The sequence below is a fragment of the Camelina sativa genome, chromosome 12 (assembly GCF_030686135.1).
Source record: "Camelina sativa cultivar CO46 ecotype springtype chromosome 12, ASM3068613v1".
In the NCBI taxonomy this organism is placed as follows: domain Eukaryota; kingdom Viridiplantae; phylum Streptophyta; class Magnoliopsida; order Brassicales; family Brassicaceae; genus Camelina; species Camelina sativa.
Window position 1 is genome coordinate 5,074,932 of NC_141891.1, and position 22,871 is coordinate 5,097,802.

Sequence of the window (22,871 nt, forward strand, 5' to 3'; positions counted from 1 at the left end):
ACAAATAAAGAAAGAAGAAAGAAACAAAATTAGAGAAAACAGAAAAATGGAGACTGAAATAAAGAAAAACAATCAAACAGATGATGAAAACAAATAAAGAAAGAAGAAAGAAATAAAATTAAGGAAAAAAATGGAGACTGAAGTAAAGAGAAACAAGCAAACAAATGATGAAAACAAATAAAGAAAGAAGAAAGAAATAAAATTAGAGAAAACAGAAAAATAGAGACTGAAATAAAGAGGAACAAGCAAACAGATGATGAAAACAAATAAAGAAAGAAGAAGAAATAAAATTAGAGAAAACAGAAAAATGGAAACTGAAGTAAAGAGAAACAAGCAAGCAGATGATGAAAACAAATAAAGAAAGAAGAAAGAAATAAAATTAAGGAAAACAGAAAAATGGAGACTGAAGTAAAGAGAAACAAGCAAACAAATGATGAAAACAAATGAAGAGAGAAGAAAGAAATAAAATTAGAGTAAACAGAAAAATGGAGACTGAAATAAAGAAAAACAAGCAAACAGATGATGAAAACAAATAAAAAAAGAAGAAAGAAATAAAATTAAGGAAAAAAATGGAGACTGAAGTAAAGAGAAACAAGCAAACAAATGATGAAAACAAATAAAGAAAGAAGAAAGAAATAAAATTAGAGAAAACAGAAAAATAGAGACTGAAATAAAGAGGAACAAGCAAACAGATGATGAAAACAAATAAAGAAAGAAGAAAGAAATAAAATTAGAGAAAACAGAAAAATGGAAACTGAAGTAAAGAGAAACAAGCAAGCAGATGATGAAAACAAATAAAGAAAGAAGAAAGAAATAAAATTAAGGAAAAAAAAAAGGAGACTGGAGTAAAGAGAAACAAGCAAACAAATGATGAAAACAAATAAAGAAAGAAGAAAGAAATAAAATTAGAGAAAACAGAAAAATGGAGACTGAAATAAAGAGGATCAAGCAAACAGATGATGAAAACAAATAAAGAAAGAAGAAAGAAATAAAATTAGAGAAAACAGAAAAATGGAGACTGAAGTAAAGAGAAACAAGCAAACAAATGATGAAAACAAATGAAGAGAGAAGAAAAAAATAAAATTAGAGTAAACAGAAAAATTGAGACTGAAGTAAAGAGAAACAAACAAACAAATGATGAAAACAAATAAAGAAAGAAGAAAGAAATAAAATTAGAGAAAACAGAAAAATGGAGACTGAAGTAAAGAGAAACAAGCAAACAGATGATGAAAACAAATAAAGAAAGAAGAAAGAAATAAAATTAGAGAAAACAGAAAAATGGAGACTGAAGTAAAGAGGAACAAGCAAACAGATGATGAAAACAAATGAAGAGAGAAGAAAGAAATAAAATTAGAGTAAACAGAAAAATGGAAACTGAAGTAAAGAAAAACAAGCAAACAGATGAAGAAAACAAATAAAGAAAGAAGAAAGAAATAAAATTAGAGAAAACAGAAAAATGGAGACTGAAGTAAATAGGAACAAGCAAACAGATGATTAAAACAAATAAAGAAAGAAGAAAGAAATAAAATTAGAGAAAACAGAAAAATGGAGACTGAAGTAAAGAGAAACAAGGAAACAGATGATGAAAAGAAATAAAGAAAGAAGAAAGAAATAAAATTAGAGAAAAAAGAAAAATGGAGACTGAAGTAAAGAGAAACAAGCAAACAGATGATGAAAACAAATAAAAAAAAGAAGAAATAAATAAAATTAGAAAAAACAGAAAAATGTAGACTGCGGTAAAAAGAAACAAGCAAACTGATGATGAAAATAAATAAAGAAAGAAGAAAGAAATAAAATTAGAGAAAACAGAAAAATGAAAACCGAAGTAAAGAGAAAGAAGCAAACGATGATGAAAATAAATAAAGAAAGAAGAAAGAAATAAAATTAGAAAAAAAAATGGAGACTGAAATAAAGAGAAACAAGCAAACATATGATGAAAACAAATAAAGAAAAAACAAAGAAATAAAATTAGAGAACAAAGAATAGAGACTGAAGTAAAAAGAAACAAGCAAACAGATGATGAAAATAAATATAGAAAGAACAAAAAAATAAAATTAGAGAAAAAAAAAATGGAGATCTTACATCAAGGACTACTGACAGCTGATATGAATGATGACAATATGTTAATAATTGCTATAGATATCAGAGTTGTGACTTCTCGTGTGGGTTGAATATTAGCCTTGTGTTGATGATCCAGTTAAGTGTAAACTATAAAGGTTCCTATGGTAGATATATAATTATCGTTTAGAATACGACAAGCTAAAAAGCCTAATATTATTAGTGTTCGTTAAGACGTCCAACTATAGAGAGATGTGGCAGTATATGATGAGTGACGTCTGGTGACTTCTCGCGTGGGTTGAATATTAATTTACATACCAAAGAATTCAAACTCTGAAGTTCTAGATATCGACCACTAAAATTAAGTTTCGCATAAGTAAAAAAGATTTGGTCAATCACTTTAGTTGGCATCTGAATTATTTGATCAAAGTGTTTTTAAAGTAATAATGCTCAAAATCAATATGAGAGTTATATTAAAAGTCCCTCTAATAAGGCGTCGTCACATCACATGGCATCTAACCATGATTGAAGAAAACGACAACGTTTCATTGTTTTTTCTCTTCTACACTGCTTTCCTGCATTGACCGAGTTTAAATTCTATGGCACGTAAACTTTTTGGGACACGAAATACGTAAATGCAAAATTTAACGCTCTCTCTCTCTCTCTCTTTGTGTTTTTTTGTTGTTGTCTTTTTGATAAAAGGATTATGCACTCTGATTTTCGAATCTTTCTCTTCAAGTTGTCCAACTTAGATATAGCTCACAGAAACGATAAACTGAATTCAAAATGGCATGTCCTAAATCCTATTGTATCTCTTCCATTTGTTAAATCAAGGTTACCTGTTACCTGTTATGAAAAGAACACAAAAAAAACGCGCAAACACACACAAAGAGATGATAAACAAGTTCAAACACTTGTTAACTTAAAGATCAAAGTGTCTTAAAACAGTCATAATTTCAAACCAAACAAGTTCCACAACTAGGATACGGTTTTCCAAGATACCTGACTTATTAACTTACATAAAAATAGTCTCAAAACACATTCTTATTTAAGGTCCAACAAACAAGTTCCACAGCTAGCATATAGTGCTCTAGACACACTTACCAAAGATCTACGCTCTTGCTTACTTGATGGATAAGAACGGGACACAGAAGTCAACAAGCAGTTTTGTTGGCCCTATCACGTGAATGGTGTCACCAATGCATTGTGGAAACGTAAGCATTTGGCTGAAAGACACTTTGATAAGTGCAGTCTTCTTCTTGTACCATATCTTCACAGTTGCAAGAATCTCTTCCTCGACCATCTCCACTGCAACTATAATCACATCTCTAAGCCCAACATACCGTGATTCATAACCTGGCGGGGCAGTTTCCTACCACACACCAAAAAGAAAAGAAAAAGATTGAACAATATTAAAACAAAACATTAACATTTCATCTCTGAAAATTTTGAAATTCAACTAAACAACACACTTACATTGACATAAGAATCAATCTCCGGACTCCACACATGCATTTTTCCTCCCACAGGTTGACCTTGCAACAACAGATTAACTAGTCCAAGCAAATCATTACCTTCAGCCACTATTCCTTTCAAGGAAACGCGAGGTATGAGAGAAGCAGATGATGGTGGAGGCGGAACCAAACACCCCAAACGTGGCCAAAGACCTTCTTTTGGAATCCCTTCTTTCAAAGCAAAAGCAAGGGCATCTTTCACAGTGAGCACAGAGCGTTGCCCGTTTTCCTTCTTGGGACAAGCGTTATCCACCAAGAACTGAGCTGAGTAGCGAGTTAACTCAGTGTCGAGTTTAACTTTAAGCCGTGCACAGCTTATCAGTTCCGCTGCTACCAAAGCCGCAGATTGAGACGCATCTGACAAAGACAAGAAACACAAATGAAAATGAATCCAATGCCTGTTGTTGTAGTCAATTCAATTCTTTCTTTCAAAGGATGAGATTCAACTAAGAGTATAAGACTATTAAGATAAAAACCAGATCACATCATGATGCAAAGAAAGAAAGTAAAATATCTCTTAAAAGATTCAAGATTTTGATAAGTTACCGTAATCTTTTTGCGCCTTCATTGCTCGTTCGCAGTCAGGGTGACAGGGGGCAGAGGAGGCCATCTTAGGGATCCCTACACACATAATATGAAAGTTGCATACAAAAGATCTCAGAAACGAATCCAAAGTGGTAAAATCAAGCAGACGAAGACGTTCAGAAAACCAAAATCAGAGCAAAAAACGACACCAAGACTTAACAATTAGCAAAACATTTGAACATCAACATAACCATTTCTTCGATAGAGAAAGCTTCGTCGAAAAGAGAAAGCTTTCGAGTAAACCAAACTAACGATTGTCTTTTGACACATAATAACTCTAACCCTAAAAGAAGAAGGATTCAACCATCATCCATCCACGAAGAGAGAAGTTAAAACCCTAAAACGTAACTACAAAAAGTTCACACTGAGAAGGCCAAGTCACAAGCAAAACCTAGAAACAAACCACAAAACAAGCTAAACTGAGAAACAAACTCGAGAGAGAGAGAGTTACCGGAGGAGACTCAGAGAGAGAGACAACAAACGGCGGAATCAGAAACAGTGGTCACAGTCGCAGTCGCAGTCGCCCGAAGCAAATTAGAGAAAGTTCCCAAATGTCACGCGAAACCCTACTTCCCCTCTTTGTTTCACAGATTAGTCACGAAACGATGTCGGGTTGAGATTTCTACTCTTACTCCTCAATACTATCCCGTTTTAAGACCACCAATCTTATTATGACTTTAAACGACACCGTTTTTCAAGAAAATACTAGTATTTGACAAAGTCAATATGGTAGTACCATAATACACTGAAGTTAAAAAGGAAAAAAAAGGTAACTTTGTAATCAATTCTTAACGTACTTAATTAAGTGGTAATACGTTCTTTCTTTTTAAGTTAACAAGCGGTATTTCTATAATTTAGAGAAAATGTAGTAACCACATAATATAATCTGAAGTTACAAAAAAAGCACTTAAGGTATAACAGAAAACAATTTAGTTTGAACACTTTGCTGTACACCAAATAATTAAAGGAAACACTCAATTCTCAGCTTCTGCAAAAAGAAATTACAGAGTCTATTTGTTTTTTTAAAGGGAACTCACTAAATAAAATCTTACTTTTTGAAACCAAATTTCCTCAATTTGATAGCAAAATAACCCCAAGAATAAATAAAATCAAAGAAGACTCAAGGTCAAAAACTTGTGACCTGAAGAAGAAACAATCCCAAAATATGAAGAAGAAGAAAAAAATCTAATCTCAGCCATCAAACTAAAAGAAAAAAAATGGAGACTGAAGTAAAGAGCAAACAGATGATGAAAACAAATCAGAAAGATTTGAAAGAGAAGAAGAAGAAGAAAGAAAATTAGAGGGAAAAGAAAAAACTGCTCTGGGTTGTTTTTTTTAAACAAGCCATGAAAAATAATGTATTAAGCTTCTTATGGGGAGCAGAAGCAGCTTAAAATGCACTGACACTGTCCCTTGAAATCTTCTCCTTATAGCTGAAACCAAAAGAAAAAACCAAAACAACACTTCACCATACTGTATATTGTCTGTCAAAGAAAAAGACAGTATGTTACTGTTCGGTTTGGGACTGTCTGTGTTACCGGATTTTATGATGGAGAGAAGAAGGATTGATTATTTCTCAGAAAAGTTGAACAGCCATTTTGAATTTGTTCTGTTTCCATTTAGGCAGCTTGTAGAAAGCTTCTTTTGTCATCCCGAATTTCTCCTTGAACTCCTCTGATGAAAGGTAAGCCTATAACAGAGAGAGACCAAGAACTGTAAAGATCTTCTTCTTTCATTGAAATAATTCTCACTTACAAATGAAATTTGTTGTTGGTTTGAACTTACCTCTCTCCTTGTTACATCAATGTCTGAGACAGGGTCAGTGGAAGTTGTCTTGAGACGTTCATAAGGGTGAGATGGTAAATCTTCCTCGTCTTCGACTCCTTCTTTAGCATCTTCTTGAATTGTCAGAGATTCTATCCGGCTGCTCATTGATTTCTCTTCATCCTTGTCATTTACCTTTTTCTCTTCCTGTTCTTTTGAGTTCGACTCTGGCGCTGGAGACTCAGCTGTCTTCGGGCTCGCTTCATGTCCAATTAAAACAAAAACTCAATACTCAAAAGTAAAACAAGAGAAGTGAATCTCTCTAAACCAAGATGCAAAAAAAGATAGAAACTTGCGGAGAGATCATCACACTTATGAACAATCATGAACGCTCACACTTTCAGATTATTTATTCAGCAAAAATGTTTGTAAAGTATACCTTTGAGTGGTTTTGGAATGGAAGGTTCTAGAGGAGGTGTTTTTTCGAAAAGTGCACTACGAGAAGCAATGGCTGAAGACTTGGGAGCGGAAGCAAACTTTGAGGAGTCAGGAGTAACAGATCTCGGGTATAGTTTCCTAACTACTGGGGGAGGAGTTGAAAGGTTTCTTGCATTTTGGCTCTCAAATGTTGCTGCAAGTGCATTGAACGCTGGAGATCTGCCCCTCACGCGAACCCTGTCTGGACTAAAGGACATGCTTCTTGACCGCTGCTGCGACTTGTCAGGAACGCTGGCACGGCCACCATATGAAGCTGGGGTTCTTCGTTTCGGTTTCTAATTTACAAAAGGCACAACAATAGAGAAGAATGAGCAAACAAAATTTAAAAAGCATACTCTGAGGAAACATCAGTCAAAAGGAAAAAGCGAGAAGAGCCTTTACATCTGCAACTGGAGTTCCACCATTTTTGACAATTTTGAGTTTTCTTTGGAATGAGTTGCCATGCATCTGTAAACAAAAAAAAAAGAGTGCTTAACCCTTTGTCAAGGATTCCTTCCGTGCTTATTTCTCGGGAAAATCGATTGAAGTTGATAGGTACTTACGGCAGATTTTGAGGAATCCCAAGAAGTGAAAAACCGGGTGAAGAATGACGGCTCACCACCTTCCATGATCACATATACAGGGGCTTCAGGGGATAACTTTTCCAGGAGGGAATCTTTCTCGATAAATTTCTACAGAAACAAACGGTATAAATGAGAAACTTGCCTAAACATTTCAGGATCTTTTGAGACTATTTATCTCTAACGTTAAGGCAGGATTTTGTTTGCAATGTATCTAAAAAAATCTGACCTCTCCAATAGTTAAAGCTAGCAACTTGTTCTTTGGGGCTACTTCATGGCCAACCCAGACAAAGATTTCTGAGTGACAGTCTATGATAAATATATCTTCAGTCATCAAGTCATCCTGTGTGAAGTTATATATCTCTGTTACCTGCGAAAAGATCACCAAAAAATAACCACTTGGGATTAAGCCACATTACAAAGGGTTTGTTCAGTTATGATTGCATAAATATTTGGTGACAAAAAAAAGAGATTTTTAAAGTATACGCACCTTCAGAATTTCTGGAACAATATGTATTTCAGCAATGAACAAAACAAAAAACAGAGTCATTGTGTGCATACATCATTTTAGGCTTAATATTATGGGAGAAAAAAAAATATGATCATTTGTACCTTTTGTGAATGTACATGAGAATAAATGAGGGTCATGCTCGGGTTCCTTTGTGAGCTTTTGGCTCGAATATTCAGCTTTGCCTCCTAATAACTCCCAGAACTGTTCTGATTCTGAACCTTCCTTTTGTGCTCTAGTCTGTAGATTTGGCTGAACAAAAAAAACATAATAAATGCTGCTTAGGCTACACTTGAAACATAATTAAGAGTCTTATAATTGATCTTTACTAATTATGATTGACTTATCCTTATAGAGATTAAAAATTTTCTTACCTTAATCAGATCGAGCTGCCTTTCGACGAGTTCTTGGTCAGTTGAGGTTGATAAATTTCCAGCCCAAGTAAAGACTGAAGAATCATTATGTAGTATATAACAGTATGAAGAGTTCAGCGATGAAGCAACCTGTTGATGTAAATAGACAATACATTAGAAGCCATGAAGATTTATGTCTTAAATCATCAGTGACCTCGATATGTTTCTCACTTCTCAATGATTCTACAGTAATAAACATTGAAGAATGGGAAAATTGACATATACCGGGTCAACTTGTATGGCTTGCATATTATCCGGACCAGAACCTTGAATGCGGAATAGAGCAAGACCATTCTCATTGTATGTATCATCATCAACTTCTTTCTCGGCTATGTGTTTCTTGTATCCACTGCTAATACCACCCTGTGAAAATTAACAGATCGGTATGGGAAACAAAATCAGCAATTTTGTATATATTCAAAAGAGAGCATGGATGATAAAACAAAACCACATGACAAAATAAATTTCGTCAAACCTTAAAAACGATAAAGCTTTGCATAATCACAAAGAATTGAACAGGTTCCTTTCCTTCATAGATGCGAGCCTAAGATAAGAGAGTGAAAATGTTCAGAAAAAAGGAAGGAAAATAAAATCCAATGGCATAGACTTTCAGAATGGGTGCAGAAGAAGATTACTTGGGCTAGGACAAATTTCATTGACTCAACCATTTTCCTTGCCATAGAGACTGCAGAAACTCGTTCCTCCTACACATGATCACAGACTGAAAAATTTAAACCTACTTGCAAATTGTAAGTTCTTGCTTCAGCATATACATCGACAGAATATATGACACAATCATGTAAGAATTTGCTTCTGTTATTTGGAGAGCTCACCTCTACACTTTGTTTTCCGAACCATGTTCCTATAAGAACTTCTTCTTTCTCTTCTCCTGGATAAGAATACTGGAAAACATAGCAATCTCCACTGTAGAATTTTGAATGATCAGCAGCTTGAAGGAGAGTCTTTTCCTGTCCATTCACACGCCAAACCTGCAGATTTCCCGTGCAATCGATGAAAACTTGAGGCTCTTCTTTAGGCGGAGCAGCTTTCATCAGGCCTCTCACGTTTACTCCTTGTCGTTGCAAAAGAGCTGTTCAACCAATGACAAAAGAGAAAAACCGATAACAGTTCAACTACGTGTAAGTATTCAAAAATCAAAACCACTATCCAATTTTGAGTTCAGGATTACGGACCAGCAACTCTGCCTCTACCATCCTCTGACACAGTTGTATTAGTTTCTTTAGTCCAAGATTCAAACTTTGATCGAAATGAAACGGTTTCAAATCCTTCTATTATGCGGATCATTTGCGATTTGGGTCGTTCAGATGAACGGATCATTTCCTGTATGGCTCTACTAACATCAGCAAACATAATAGTATACAACTAAAATATATTATGTCTTTCTTTCGATATGATAAAGAATACTTACTTCTGTTGCTCCACTCGCAATTTTTCTATCATCAAGAGAAGTGGTTCTTCCCATCCAAACAAAGACTTCAATTCCACAATCGAGAATGTAACACTTGTTTGTATCCAGCATCTCCCTCTTCAACGAATCTCCCTCAACAGGATTTGCCTGACCCTTCTCGACACTACAATTTCAGTAAACACAATTGTGTTCATCCGAAGCATTATAGGCTCCAAATATATGTATATGTAAAATGTGAAGAAGATGTTACCAAAATAATTTGGTGGTATCGGAATTATAAGTTTTGTCTTCATCATTAGCTGTTTTCCTAGGTAGTGGAGCAAACCCACCAAAGAAACCCCAAAATTCTCCACTATCAGCATCAGCCATAAGTTTCCCATCCTCTGCAAATGAAACGTATGCAATTAGAGACCAAAACAAAGAGAAATAGAGATACTAATCCATAATCAGACTGCTTGGCTCACTAACCAACTGTAGCAACTTCACATGTCCCATCATGGTAAGTATCTTTGATGTACTGAACCACTTCCAATGCTTTTGCTCTCTCCTGGATACTTGAATTGGATCCATTGAATTGGAAAATCTTGGACTTTGTGTCAAGAATGTATATATCATCATGGTTTAAAGAACTCCGAGCAAAAGGAACCTGTAATCAGTTTAGACCGTTAGTGTATGACTACAAAGTGAGATCAAGATAACAGATAAAGGAACCAAAAAGTGAAATGGGACTTGCCTCTTTGACATGGACAACATGTTTTCCTCTGCAGACGAACAAGCGAGTAGTATGCTCTTCAGCTTCCACATGTTTGAATCCTGATGCTACTCCACCTTCTTGAGGAATGATACATGGCTTAAAATAAGACAAGAATTTCTCGGTTTCGTGGCCTTGAACTTCCCGATATTGAACTGCACGACCTCCAAGAGCAGCATCTAATTCAACTGTCTTAACTGCAGCAGTCCCGGCTTCATCCTAGTTTTTTAGAAATTTATTATCTTCTCTCAAACTTTTCTAACATTCTACAAAAGTAAGAAAGAAAGGATAAAGGAAATATAAACAGGGGTTTACCTGAGAGGTATCTTTACCAAGCCAGTAATGGATATCATGGCGCAATGCACCAGTTTTTAACGCCGTTGTCTGGTCACAAAAGACCAATCACCAGAAATAAATTAATTTAACAAAGACTCATGACGAAAGCCAGCGTAACATGGCTATAAGGAAACAAAAGAGAAGCCGTTACTAGGCTTTATTTACCTTCAATATAATGTAAGAATCTCCGGTGAAAAACTTCCCAATAGAAGATTTAGGAATGAGGGTCGGGCGGAAATTCTCGATACGCCATACTTCAATACCACTATGTTATTGTCAAGGAGAACAGCATGTAGAGATAGAACAGTAAAAAAGTATAGAAAGGTGAAACATAGCATCTTTAATCTAAGAGTCAATTGACATTAGAATTGAAGGATACGCTTTCTGTCCAGCTCCTTGGAAAGCAGGATCTAAATCTCTCATAGAAACAGACATACTTTAGCAGTCTTTAACCAACCACTTTCTCCAACTTACGAACGCTGCAGCAATGATAGAGAAGAAGACTTGATAAAAACCTATGAGACAAAGAGCAATTGCAAACCAATTCTATCAAAAAAGAAGACATGTAATCGCAGACAAGGCCAATACAAGGAATTGGAAAAAAAGAGAGTTCTTGTAACAATGCATGGTTCAGACTGGATTCAGCTGATGAATAGACCAGACCAGACCAGAAACCAATTAGAAAGAACAAAAAGAGAAAATTAATTTTCTCATCAAAACAAGTCAGAATCCACAAAGGGTCAACATCATTGATCTTAAGTCAATCACTGTCAAAACACAAACAAATTAAACTGAAATTGATGGTACATTGGAAGTAGGGTTTATGTAAAAGTTTCAACTCCCCAGACCAACAAATATAAAATAGATGAAAACCGAAGCAACATATCCATTGAACATAATCATACAACATACTCACCGAACCCAACATTTCAATAAACAACATCACAAAACCCAAAGATAAATAAAGCTCAAGGATTGATGCTCTCTCTCACACAAATCTATCTCACTAATTAAAAAACTATACCTTTGGCTTAACCAATCAGATCAACGCAACTCCTAATCTAGTCAAAGATAAAATCCAACAACAAAAACCCAGAAACTGAAAAAAATCGAATATAATCAAAAACGTTTCAGTAATTTTTACCTTACACAAATCTACTATTCAGCTCCAAGCCCAGATCCAATCTGATTACCAAAAAAAATGCAACAAAATAAAAACACAAAATTTTTAGTCAAAATAATGTCTTCTCCTCAGGGCGATGAACAACAACAACAACAACAGAGAAGCAAGAGGAGAAAAGAAAAGTGAAAGAAAGAGAAAGAGAGAGAGAGAAAGAGAGAATTGAATTGAAAGCTTTATTTAGAGAGAGAAAGTGATAAACAAAATTGAAGTCTTTAGACAGAGAGAGAGAGAGAGAGAGAGAGAGAGAGAGAGAGAGAGAGAGAGAGAGAGAGAGAGAGAGAGGTTGGAGGGAATGATGAGAAGCCAGGCGTGCTTATCACTAACCCAAAACACCAGAGAAGGAGAAAGAGAGAAGAACCCATCAACTGTAAAATTCTCCTTTCTTCATTATACAAAATTCAACTCTACGATTAGAAAAAAAAAAAAAAAAAATCAGACCTTTGGATGATAATAAAAATTGAAACTTTTTTACGGTTTCTTTGTTTGGTGATTTTTTTTTTATGTCGTTACCACTTCTTGACCATATAAAAAATCAGTGTGTTGTAATGAATATGAGAGATTTGGCGCAAACATAACCCAAATAATATTTTTGATACGATCCATTTAATTAATGTTTTTGACTACATATAACCTCAGGTTAATAACAACAAATCTCAGTAATATTCAGTCTCTTCCTTTTTTAATCAAAACAATTAATTTCTTTTAGATATGTAATTAAGGGTTTGAATGGTAACTACTGTTACGACGAATATCAGCAGACTAGACCGCTTTTTATTTACCATTTACAAATCTAATCCGCAGTGATACGATCTAAAAGATACCAAAAAAACCGTTACGGACCAACTCTGAACTATTTTTATGTGTAAATAAAACTAGTCCATAGCAATCTGTTGGTCGTCTTATTTTTGAGGCGAATTAAACCGTTGACGGATTTAGTCGCCCTGATTACAGTCATCATTCAAACCCTAAAACTGACAATGAATATGGTGACATCTCTTTATTTTTTATTTACAGCTAAGCATATTTGTTATTTTCCATAACGTCAAAACTTTTTTCTTATGTGCCTAATGCCGTTATTTTTTTTTTTTTTTTTGACAACGCCTAATGCCGTTATTAATTCAGATTAAGGTTAAGATTTACAAACGTAATTATTAGTTTCTAACATCAGGAAGAAAAGGAAAAAAAAATGTTTATACAAAAAGAAGAACAAACAAAAGGTACTATTTACCTTTAACTTTAAGGCTGTTTTGTCATACCTTTTTATTTCTCTCTCTACTTCCGGTCTTCTTCGTTTAACAAATAATAATACTACTAGTTTCAAGCTTTTTAATGATTGTTTACAAATGAAATGGGTTTGTTTCATGAATTTAGAGAGAGAAAATAAAGTCTTAGGTTGATTAAATAGCTTTCTTTAGGTGATTAATTTAGACCAATCTTAGTTGGCAGAAAACTATTGACTACATTTTGATCATTTTATTAATTTGAACAATCTTTATAAGTAGTTTATTATTTTTTTGCTTTGGGGTGTCTTTCATGAGTTGTTCTTAATATTTTTTTCTATCTTCAAATATATTTCCTTTATTGACAAAAAAAAAGATATATATATATATATATATGTCCTTTGTTTCATAAGGATTCATTTTTTTCATTCTCATAAATATTAAAAACATTTAATAATTAACTTCTTGAATCCATTTTCTTTTTTTACAAGTATTTATGTGAATTAAATTTTGTTTGATTTAGTTTAATTGTTTTGCCAGCACTAATTCAATTATATTTTATCTGACATCTATTTTAATTAATATGGAGTAGGTAAAAGTATATCATAAAACTATGAAACACATTTTAAAAAAAAAAACCAAAAAGGTCAATCTTCACAAAACAAAGCGTGTATATTAAAAACAATATAAAGAAAACAGTTTGGTATGATTCATGTTTTTTGCGAGTCTAAGTTCGCTAATGTTGAACTATAATTTTAATTCATATTCTCGAATGCTATTCATCCCATTGAAAAATATAAACAATGTGTTATATTATCTCTAATAATAATATCACTCTCTTACTTATATATTGACCAAAAAAACTTGTTTTCTTGTAACTATCACAACATTGCTAAACCACACATATACAATATATATATATATATATATATATATATATATATATGTGTGTGTAGGTTGGCAGCATATTATGAGATTTATAAGTCAAATTCATCAAGGATTAAAGAAAAAAACAAGATTTATGATTTTATTTTTTAACTAATTAAGAAAAAATTACTGTTTTAATGGAAATGTAACAACATAAAAGGAAAGAGATAGAAAGATGGAATACAGGAATATTCTTTTTTCAGAAATTAGGACCACTTTATCAATAGATTTCACTGTGTGTTGGTATATATAGTTTCGTACTTTGGTCAAAATTTTTCCATCAGCATCTTACTTCAAATCGTGACTATACGTGCTTGCTTTACTTGTGATCGAGTCAAATTAAAGGCTTTATTAAGTTCTGGCTAAAAATATATCCTAGTTTTTCACACATAACAGGAAAAGGCTCCCATAAATATATGATTAGTTACACGTCCACAATTATACAGCGATAATCATAGAAAACTTATATATTAATTTGATAATGAGTAAAGTTATAAACATTTAGCATAAACGTTCGCTGCCGTGATTACCAAAATGAACATAATATAATATGGAGTATTTCCCAAATTATAATATGTTTCCACCTTGTTAATGTGCGTACGTTCGCGTGATATATTATATATATAGATATAACAGCATATAAATGTGCTCAATAATTGTGGTGTTAGTTTAGGGTTGGGCACGTCTCGTAATGAAATTTCACCGTCTCAGAATAATAGGAATACAAAAACTTTATACAATCGATATATATTTTTTTCTCTTCTCGTATATCAATCGTGTAATTTACAAAGTTGACGATACAATCTATATCGAGAATAGTACAAAATCAGCAATAAGGAGATAATGAATGTTTCTTTTTTGGGTAAGAGAATAAATGATTATGTTGTCATTTAAGCTTCAAGAAATGTATACATCAAACTAAATTTTTATATTTCAGAATAAAAATAATGACAAATATCAAAAACCGACCAAAGTAAAGGACACACTTTCGGCTCCCAATATAATATGATGGATTCGACTAGAAGGACAATGACTTGGTCAATTTCATTCACAACGACCATTGTATCATTGTATGTATAAGCCGCCGGCATCGTGGAAACTGATGGTCGTAGCCGCCGAGAATCGTCGGAGATACTACATGGTTTGACAATCGTTGGGAAATATCTTGTTTAAAAATAAAACTTTAATTATTTATAAGTTCCTAGCAAAGAATGTGACTGTTTAGTGGCAGACAAAAATCAATATATATTCGATTACATATATTCTCCTACCAAAAAAAAAAAAAAATGATCTTCTCTATTTGACATAAACCATTACCAATTACTATCTTTCAACACAAAGGCAAGAGTTTCTACCAAACAATTCTTCATACTTCAAAAGTCTTAAGACATTTAATGCTCAAATTAAAAGTCTAAGATATCTATCTAAGTTTTGTCTTCTTTTTTTTAGCTTTCATTGAGCAGTCTAATTTTTTATGAAGACAGATTATTATAATTTTCTTTAATATCTACGAACAGGTTTGTGAAACATCATCATTATCATATTAGGAAAAAACACATGGTTTGGATTTTTTTTTTGTAATTTTCATAAAGGAATGCAATAAGAACAAAACTGACCATAGAGTCTGGTCTAGAGACTCTAGAGAATGCCCAACTTTACAACTTCAACAAGAGAGCAAATCCCATTATCCCCGAAAATGAGCCTACCTCAACTAGAAAAAAAGCAGAAAACTAATTTCTGACTGTTCTAGACTTTTCCATGGTACTTGAAATTCAACTTGTAGTCTTGTTGCAGAGTTGCTAGAGAGTTTCTACAAGGGCCTTCTGCAGAATATCAAAGAAAGACCAGAGACACACAAATTATGTCCATAACCGATTCTAGCATTATTAGAACATTAATGATGTGACAAGTAAAAAAAAAAAGTCTTTACCACCAAATACTGTATGGAGATATTGAAGATCGTTAGGTGAGCAAGAGTCTATAAGAGCATACACACCAGGTCTTAAAGCTTCATCTACCTCCCTGAAAAAGTTGTAAAATCAATTAACTCTTATCTACTTATGCTGGTGGCATCCTTAAACTTGAGGACAAACACCATTAAGCCATTTCTGGAGTATATGTAAGAAGAGAGAGAAAGGGTACCTTTTGAGACCCGTCTTAAGAGGTCCATAACCGGAAGAAACCCAAATGTAACTTGACAAGAACTTGAAACAATGCTGTCCAAAGACCTCCTTCTGTTGTCTTAGCTGCAATCCAGTTGGTTTTAGAGCAAAAATGAGACACAGTTGTAGAAACAAAAGTTCTAAGCTTAGTTGACACCTTAAGAGTCCACAAGATTGTTAAAAACTGAAATAGGTTTTACATTCTCAATCCCAAAAGGAAGGAATGGTAGATGCAGTGACGTACCTCTTCATAGATCCTCCGGAGGAAACACGCACATCTAATTCCCTCTTCCACTTCCCATGAATCATAATTGCCCAATTTATTTCCTGCCGACTCCAAACAATAAAGAAGCGCCGAGACAGATTCTTGGAGTGTAGCAATGGACCCCTCAGTTTCACTAGATGTTGATATGTCACAGCACGAAATCAGATCAGTTCTAAGATACTGAAATTTAACAGGACTTTGTGAGTAAGCAAAATAAAACTCTACTTACCACTTATGATGCTTAACAGCTGTATATAATAGTCGGCAGCATGCAGCATACAGGCTCATCGAGAATTTCTGGTCTACTTGAAGATCTTTTGAGCTTCCTAACAGATCGTGTTGCTCATCATCCTGACGTAACAAATTTCCATCTAGAACCGAGAATCCCACCCTTGGTATTATCTGAAGGTAATCTCGAAAAATTGCTCCGGGAATATGTATGGATTGGCTTATGTGTGATGAATCCATCTGAAACAAAGCGTGTTTCCCTGCTATTCTTATCAAGACTTCAACACACATGAGAATTACTGACCCAGCATCCGGAGAATTGGCACCTTCGTTGCCAACAACTGCATTTGTGAAGAAAATAAATGGACTCTGCATGTGAGCCATGATACCGAACACTGCAGATATTAAGCCTTGGATGTGCCTTTTAACCACATTCAAACGTTTGCGACCTACAAAACATAACAGACAATATTGATACCTTAAGCAAAAATAACAAAATTTGGATTCACAATGTGTCTGAATCATCATACTACACATACATCCAACGGCAAGAAATGGCAGCAAGATTCGTTTCATTAATGTAAATTCACTATTGCAACTATTAACATCAAGTTTAGTACGATTGCTTTCGGAAAACAATTTCTTACCTGTGGCATGTTCCAGAATTAGGTCCAGACAGTCAAGACCAGCAGCAGCGGTTTCAGAGATTCTGCCCCCATCTCTGTTTCCAGTCTGTATGCAATAGATAGCTGGGCACACTTCCCATACTCCAACTAGTGATCTTTCTATAGCCTGTACTCCAGAAAATAAGTGTAACTCTGAGGACCTATGTATGAAAACTATAAATGATATCCTAAGCCTCTGTTTTAATTCATCCAACCAGTGCAATCCGTGAGACTGATTTTTTGCTAATAACAGTTGCTTCGCATGGATTGCATTAGTACCAAATCCTGTCTCGTGAGATTCCAAGGTGGCCTCTTTTCCTTGTAGTGATATGCATTTCCCAATCACCTTCAGGTGCAACTCAATCAACTTTGAATACAGATCTTCGTTTGATGAAGGGTTAAATAAGCAGAATTGGCTCCCTAATTCTTCAAGAACTTTCACTGCACCATCCAACCAAATAAATGAGAATTCAACCGGTACCTCGCTCATGTCTGCGAATTCAGATAGTAGATCATTTGAAATGCCCGTGAGAACAGAGACAAATGTAGGTGAGAAGGTAATGCCATCAATCTGCAGATTTAGCCTTAGGATAGCAGCAGAAGCAATTAACAGATGCCTGAGTGCCAATACTTTTTCCGAGGTATCACCCTTTATCATGCTCTCAATAATTTTCTTTTTCACATCAGTGGTCTCTACTACGTCACCACACATACCAATTGAACCCTCGGTCCCATCAAACAATATGGTCCAGTTAATCTTGGTTTGGATTTCCCGCAGCCAATCACCACTAAAAAACAGACACTGTGCAAAAACCTCAATAAAATTGCTAAGCACATAGATAATGCGGGAAAACTTCGAGAACTGTTCTGATTTCCATTTCAGTTTTGTGTTTTGATGATTCTTATGCATATCTCTTTGACCCACTGCAGATGCTAATCCCCACAACAATCCACTAAAACAAGAAAATATAGGTGTTAACTTGTTCAGTATCAGCGTCTCACATTCAAAGGCTGTTACCTCATCCCTAAAGGTAACCCTCAAAGCATTTAGTAAAGTTTCTGCCTGTTCTGTCAAACTCTCAAATATAAGGTCCCCTTGTCCAGCTCCGTCCGAAAGTTCTGATGAAATAAGTTGTTTATCAGACAATGGTAGTGCCTTGCTGAATTGATATTTACTTACGGTTAGAAACATATATGATGTGTGATCCATCAAAGAAAAGAGAGCGTCCCTTGCTTTTCCTGTAAAATCATTCCTAGATCTCATTTGAAAAGTAACCACAGCTTGTGCTGATTCGAAAAGCCAAGAAGCCAACAACGAACTATTTGATAAAGGTAACTTGGAAGCTTCTAGCACCTTGTCGCAAGAAACCATAACAATACTTTTCAAAGTTTTTCTGCAAGTGATGAACAGGCTGAAAAGGTTTTGCATATCACCCGGAGACAGCTTGTTCAAACATCTCAACATGCTAAATACTATAAACCTACAAGAGATATTGACAGAGTAAAATTTGTTAAAATATTTGCCAATGAAATTTAGGGTAAACAACACACGCCTTACTGCAGTAAACGTACAGAAAAAGCATATGCTATATACTAATATAGTTACCTCTCAAGGTCGAGAACATAACTTGCATGAAGTTGGAATGATTTCTTATTCATATACTCCTTGGGCATCCCACATAAAAGATTTAGCAAATTTTGACAAGCTGTGAACTTCCGATTGTCCACCTGTGACACATGTGCTTCTAGAAAGGCTTCTGATTGAAGCTTTCCCGGTAAATTGGCAATTGCCTTTTCAAGCAGGATTAACACCTCCGACCAATCTGACGGTGAATCAAAGTTAACTTCTTCAGTAAAATCCATAAAAAAAGCTTCTGCTGTCATTTTCAGTACGTGAGAGAAACTCGGCGCCAGATATCTGCGAACAAACTAATCGAAAAACTCAAATAAATATTTGGATATAAGCGCTTAAAGATCCGAAATAAAAATTGAAAAGGACAATTTTGCACCAAAGAAAGATGACTTACTTCATGCTCAAAAAGTACTGAATCAAAAAGAAGTCTTAGCGAGAACTGTTCCAACCGTATCTTCTTCTTTTGAGTGCCGTTGTCTACATTATTCTCCCAGTCAGGGGTAGACATACCCACTCCGTTCAATACTGACGGAACAGAACTACCTATTAGCTGAGACAGAAAATTCTTCAATTTCTTTTTTCCTGCATGGGGGCACCAAAGATCAATATGCTGGCTAAGAACCCACAAACGCAAAGCAGGCAAACACTTTCGGTTGATGCCAGAAAACCTGAGAATCCACTGATCAGTGTCTTCTAACATTTCAAAAGTTCCAACATCAGCAAATCCTGATATGATGTTGTTACCCAAAAGGAAATCAGTAAGCTCTTCTCCTTCACGCTTAAGAACTGATACATGCTTGAGCATTGTACCATGTATCTGATTATCACTTATCTGTGACACATAATCAAGTGATTTGATGTGCCTGTTCAAATCAACAAGTCTCTGAAGAGTGACTCTATACAATAAATATATCAGCAAACAGCAATCTGCACTGTCACCCTTCAGGTATTTAGCTGAAATGTGTTTGATGATGTTGACAATGGAAGCTGAAGGTTGAGAGATCAATGAAAAATAGCCCTCATAATTCCAGCTTTTCTCTTTTATCCAATCACTTCCGCAACGAGCTGCAACAGAGTCGCCCTTAATACCAGCCATATCTTTTTGTTTTTTGGGAGGCATAAGACTAGTCACCTGCCTATATAAGCTTCTGGAAGACATGTAAATACGCAAGACAAAAACAATAAACAAGCGCACAGACTTTCTGTAGGTCGCTCTCTTCCTTTTAGCCATTATAAAGTCCAAACGCATTTCCGTGACAGCAGAAAAGAAATTTTCAATGCAATCTGAGTCTGAAGAAACCAGATGAGTTAAGGATGGACTGATGAGGTCCAGCAGATCTTTCATGGACTGGCCAACAGGGATACTATTACCTGTTGTAATAGTTAGTGAGTCGAGAATAACTGAATATATATCAGACAAAGATACGGCCAAGAATGCTGCCACTGGTCCATCTTGTGCTCCAGCACTTGTTGAGCAACAAACTTCTTTTATCCACATCATGGTTTCTGATAAATCTGTTGCCAAGCTCGTGATACAACCACTTGCTTGGCCTTCTGGTATCACTTTAATAGCTCTATGTATCACAAGTCTTAAATCTTGAGATGTCAAGAGCTTTTCCACTGATTTTTCACTTCTTTCTAAAGGGAACACAGTTGCTAGAGGAAGCTCTCCAGCGTCAATCATCTCATCATTATCACCATCAGCAGGTGTTACAACAGGTATCACAAGCCTTACAGCTTTGCACAGGGAAACTACAGCAACACTTACCTACATCATCAGGAAAAAATTAGCATTCTTCAGAAGGAAAATAACAACATTACAACCACTCAAAGGGATAAATTTCTGACAAACCTGGCGGAGGTCACTATATAGATTTATCAGCTGACATCCAAGACCAAGTAACAATGACGTCAACGGGCAGTCGTCTTCTGAATTCTCTGGTGACAAACTACTAAACTCCAGGAAAGAGAGAATGATTAGCCACAAAGTAACTAAATCACTCTCAATGACTTCGTATTCAATTTGTAACAGGTAGCCTATTGAAGTTACTAGCTCCTTGGCTAATAAAACATGCATCTCTGACGCAACATCATATGGATAATGAATTTTTAATTGAGAAGCAACTGAAACTATTGTTTCGAAGATCTTCTTGAAAAAAACAGAGCAAGCTCCTCCAGATGCATCCTCTGTCTTCACATATATTCGCTCATGAGCAAAGTGGAACAGCAAACTATTAGCTGTTTTAATAACACCACATAAATCAGCCAATAGAGGAGCCATTTCAGAGAAAGATTGTTTATATTCATCGACCTTGAGTAATATAGGTCCCATAAGATGCAGGAAGAAATCAAAAAGTGATTTCCGTGTCTCCAGGCGGAGGGAACTTGTGCAATGACTTTTTGCAGAAGACTCATTATCATTTCTAGGTGTGTCTTGCAGCTTCCATGGCCTTTCTGCTTGCCCGGAAGTTGAGGCCGTTGTCGTCATGCCTTCCTGCAACTGATTTGAATCTCCTTGTTGTTTTCTCACTCTGTTAATAAACAACCTAAACAATGAACCCATACAGTTCAGCTCCAACTCCTTCTTCATAAATAACATGTTCTCGAACTTTGTAAAGAAATGCCGATGATAGCTTTGCACCATATTTTCCGTTCCGCCCAGGCCTAAGAACCCATCAATATGAGCTGAATGGAATAAAGCCAGAGATAATATTTCTTGAATCAACTTCAGCAAGGTTGTTTCCATATCAACGTGCTTGTCCTCGCTGAGGTTTAATAGACCCAACACATCCAAGAATGGCTCAAAAAGCTTGTCCAGAAAATCACGAAACCCGTTCTTCTTAGTAGTTGGATGAGTCATCAAGAACTTAGAAAATGGCTCAAGAACCAAGCAAGAGAACTGAAGAAAATACCTATCACCGAGACTATCCTTCATATTCTCTGCAAGAACTTTACGCGTGAGCATCAGAACTGGTTCAACAGTTGAAATCCACAAGTCTAAATTGTCGTTGGACATGCCACCACTTTTGGATGAAAACAACAAGCCTAGACAATCAACCACAGAGCTGTAAACTTTAAAACCATCACCATTGCGGAAATCGACCTCCGAATACAAAGACATGTTCACTGCAGCTAAAACATTTTCCGTGAAAAACCTAATAGCGTTTAAAAGGTTTCTTGGCAAACTAAAAGAGACCCCCAAGATTGATGACTGCTTTAAGCAGAAGCTCAAGATCTCCCAACACCTGAAGTCCAAATCTGGTTGAGAATCAAACTCACCCGTCAGGGAATGATTCTTTTCTTTAGAAATCAACAGTGACATGATCCAGTCGATGAGAAACACAACCGACCGCGATATATTAACCGCTTGACACTCCTCACCCTCGTCACTCCCATCTTCTCCTCCATAACCTTTAACAAAACTGTAAGCCAATTCCACCTTCCTGCAAATCATCATATCCCTTTAGTACATTTGCTTTATCTCCCAATTCAATTAGAACCACAAAACACATCCAGCTAAAAAATTTCAAATTTTGGTACTTTTGTTGCAAATGTTATCAAAAGTCACAAACTTTAACGAAATTAAAGTAGCAACTTACTCTTGCTCGCTCAATTCTTTGTTCTGCAACGAAAGTATAAGCTTAAGGTTCTTCCATTGATGCTCTTCAGCAATAACCTCCGTAACCGTTTCCGTTTGGTCACACGGTTTGGTTTCTACTATTACCTCAACCGGAGAATCATCAACTTGATGGGTTTTGGTTTTAGGGTTCTTCTTCGTCTTCTTCGAGGGTTTAGATTTCTTCGGACTCGTACCCTTCCTTTTCATCTTCCAAGGTCTGTCTAGTGAATTGGGTTAGAGGAGAAGAAGAAGAGTAATTTGATTATATGAGACACACCTTAAACCCTACCGGTGACCGACAAACAAATCGACGGCGACGGATACTAAAACCCTCGAAAAGTTCCGACCTTTGATTGCTAATTTTTTCGCCCTACCTTCGAAAATATTTGTATTCGGTTCGGTTAGTTCGGTTATTTATATTTTTGGCCGAATTAAACCGAAATTACCAAGAAATTTGGATAATATCGGTTTATTCTGTAAATTTTGGTTAATTCGGTTTTGTATTTCTAAATTGATATAACCAAAGATTTTCTGTTTTAAAATGTAGTAACCA

The 22,871-nt window shown here is 35.3% G+C and overlaps 3 protein-coding genes across 14 annotated transcripts; all 3 read right to left on the reverse strand.

The window, feature by feature from the left end:
• Positions 1–2,952: 2,952 nt before the first annotated feature.
• LOC104730305 (protein HEAT-INDUCED TAS1 TARGET 1) lies at positions 2,953–4,797 on the reverse strand. Its single transcript, XM_010449458.3, has 4 exons — positions 4,609–4,797; positions 4,119–4,193; positions 3,535–3,929; positions 2,953–3,430 (listed from the first exon to the last, which is right to left on the reverse strand). The coding sequence occupies exons 2-4, from the start codon at positions 4,180–4,182 to the stop codon at positions 3,182–3,184; spliced, it is 708 nt and encodes a 235-aa protein (XP_010447760.2). The 5' UTR covers positions 4,183–4,193; positions 4,609–4,797; the 3' UTR covers positions 2,953–3,181.
• Positions 4,798–4,976: 179 nt separating this feature from the next.
• On the reverse strand, positions 4,977–13,060 carry LOC104730306 (villin-4). Of its 12 annotated transcripts, XM_010449459.2 has the most exons (25): positions 12,856–13,060; positions 11,924–12,003; positions 11,561–11,601; positions 10,796–10,931; positions 10,582–10,681; positions 10,396–10,464; positions 10,063–10,299; positions 9,798–9,975; positions 9,580–9,712; positions 9,330–9,492; positions 9,094–9,241; positions 8,734–8,990; positions 8,536–8,604; positions 8,376–8,444; positions 8,126–8,263; positions 7,862–7,990; positions 7,592–7,739; positions 7,470–7,480; positions 7,209–7,349; positions 6,962–7,090; positions 6,801–6,866; positions 6,361–6,694; positions 5,943–6,181; positions 5,696–5,847; positions 4,977–5,590 (listed from the first exon to the last, which is right to left on the reverse strand). In XM_010449459.2, exons 4-24 carry the CDS (start codon positions 10,849–10,851, stop codon positions 5,734–5,736), a joined length of 2,928 nt encoding a protein of 975 aa, XP_010447761.2. In that variant the 5' UTR covers positions 10,852–10,931; positions 11,561–11,601; positions 11,924–12,003; positions 12,856–13,060; the 3' UTR covers positions 4,977–5,590; positions 5,696–5,733. The 12 variants fall into 12 exon arrangements, 3 of the variants coding, with proteins under 3 accessions (XP_010447761.2, XP_087334770.1, XP_019089748.2); XR_015574681.1 differs by lacking the exon at positions 7,470–7,480; XR_015574685.1 differs by lacking the exon at positions 7,470–7,480 and having other exon boundaries at positions 10,796–10,895; positions 12,856–13,058.
• A 2,204-nt stretch (positions 13,061–15,264) lies between these two features.
• On the reverse strand, positions 15,265–22,736 carry LOC104730307 (uncharacterized). The gene is made up of 10 exons (XM_010449460.2): positions 22,299–22,736; positions 20,552–22,142; positions 19,094–20,467; positions 18,673–18,995; positions 17,049–18,547; positions 16,403–16,850; positions 16,153–16,306; positions 15,889–15,992; positions 15,677–15,768; positions 15,265–15,569 (listed from the first exon to the last, which is right to left on the reverse strand). The coding sequence occupies exons 1-10, from the start codon at positions 22,523–22,525 to the stop codon at positions 15,493–15,495; spliced, it is 5,889 nt and encodes a 1,962-aa protein (XP_010447762.2). The 5' UTR covers positions 22,526–22,736; the 3' UTR covers positions 15,265–15,492.
• Between the last annotated feature and the right edge of the window lie 135 nt (positions 22,737–22,871).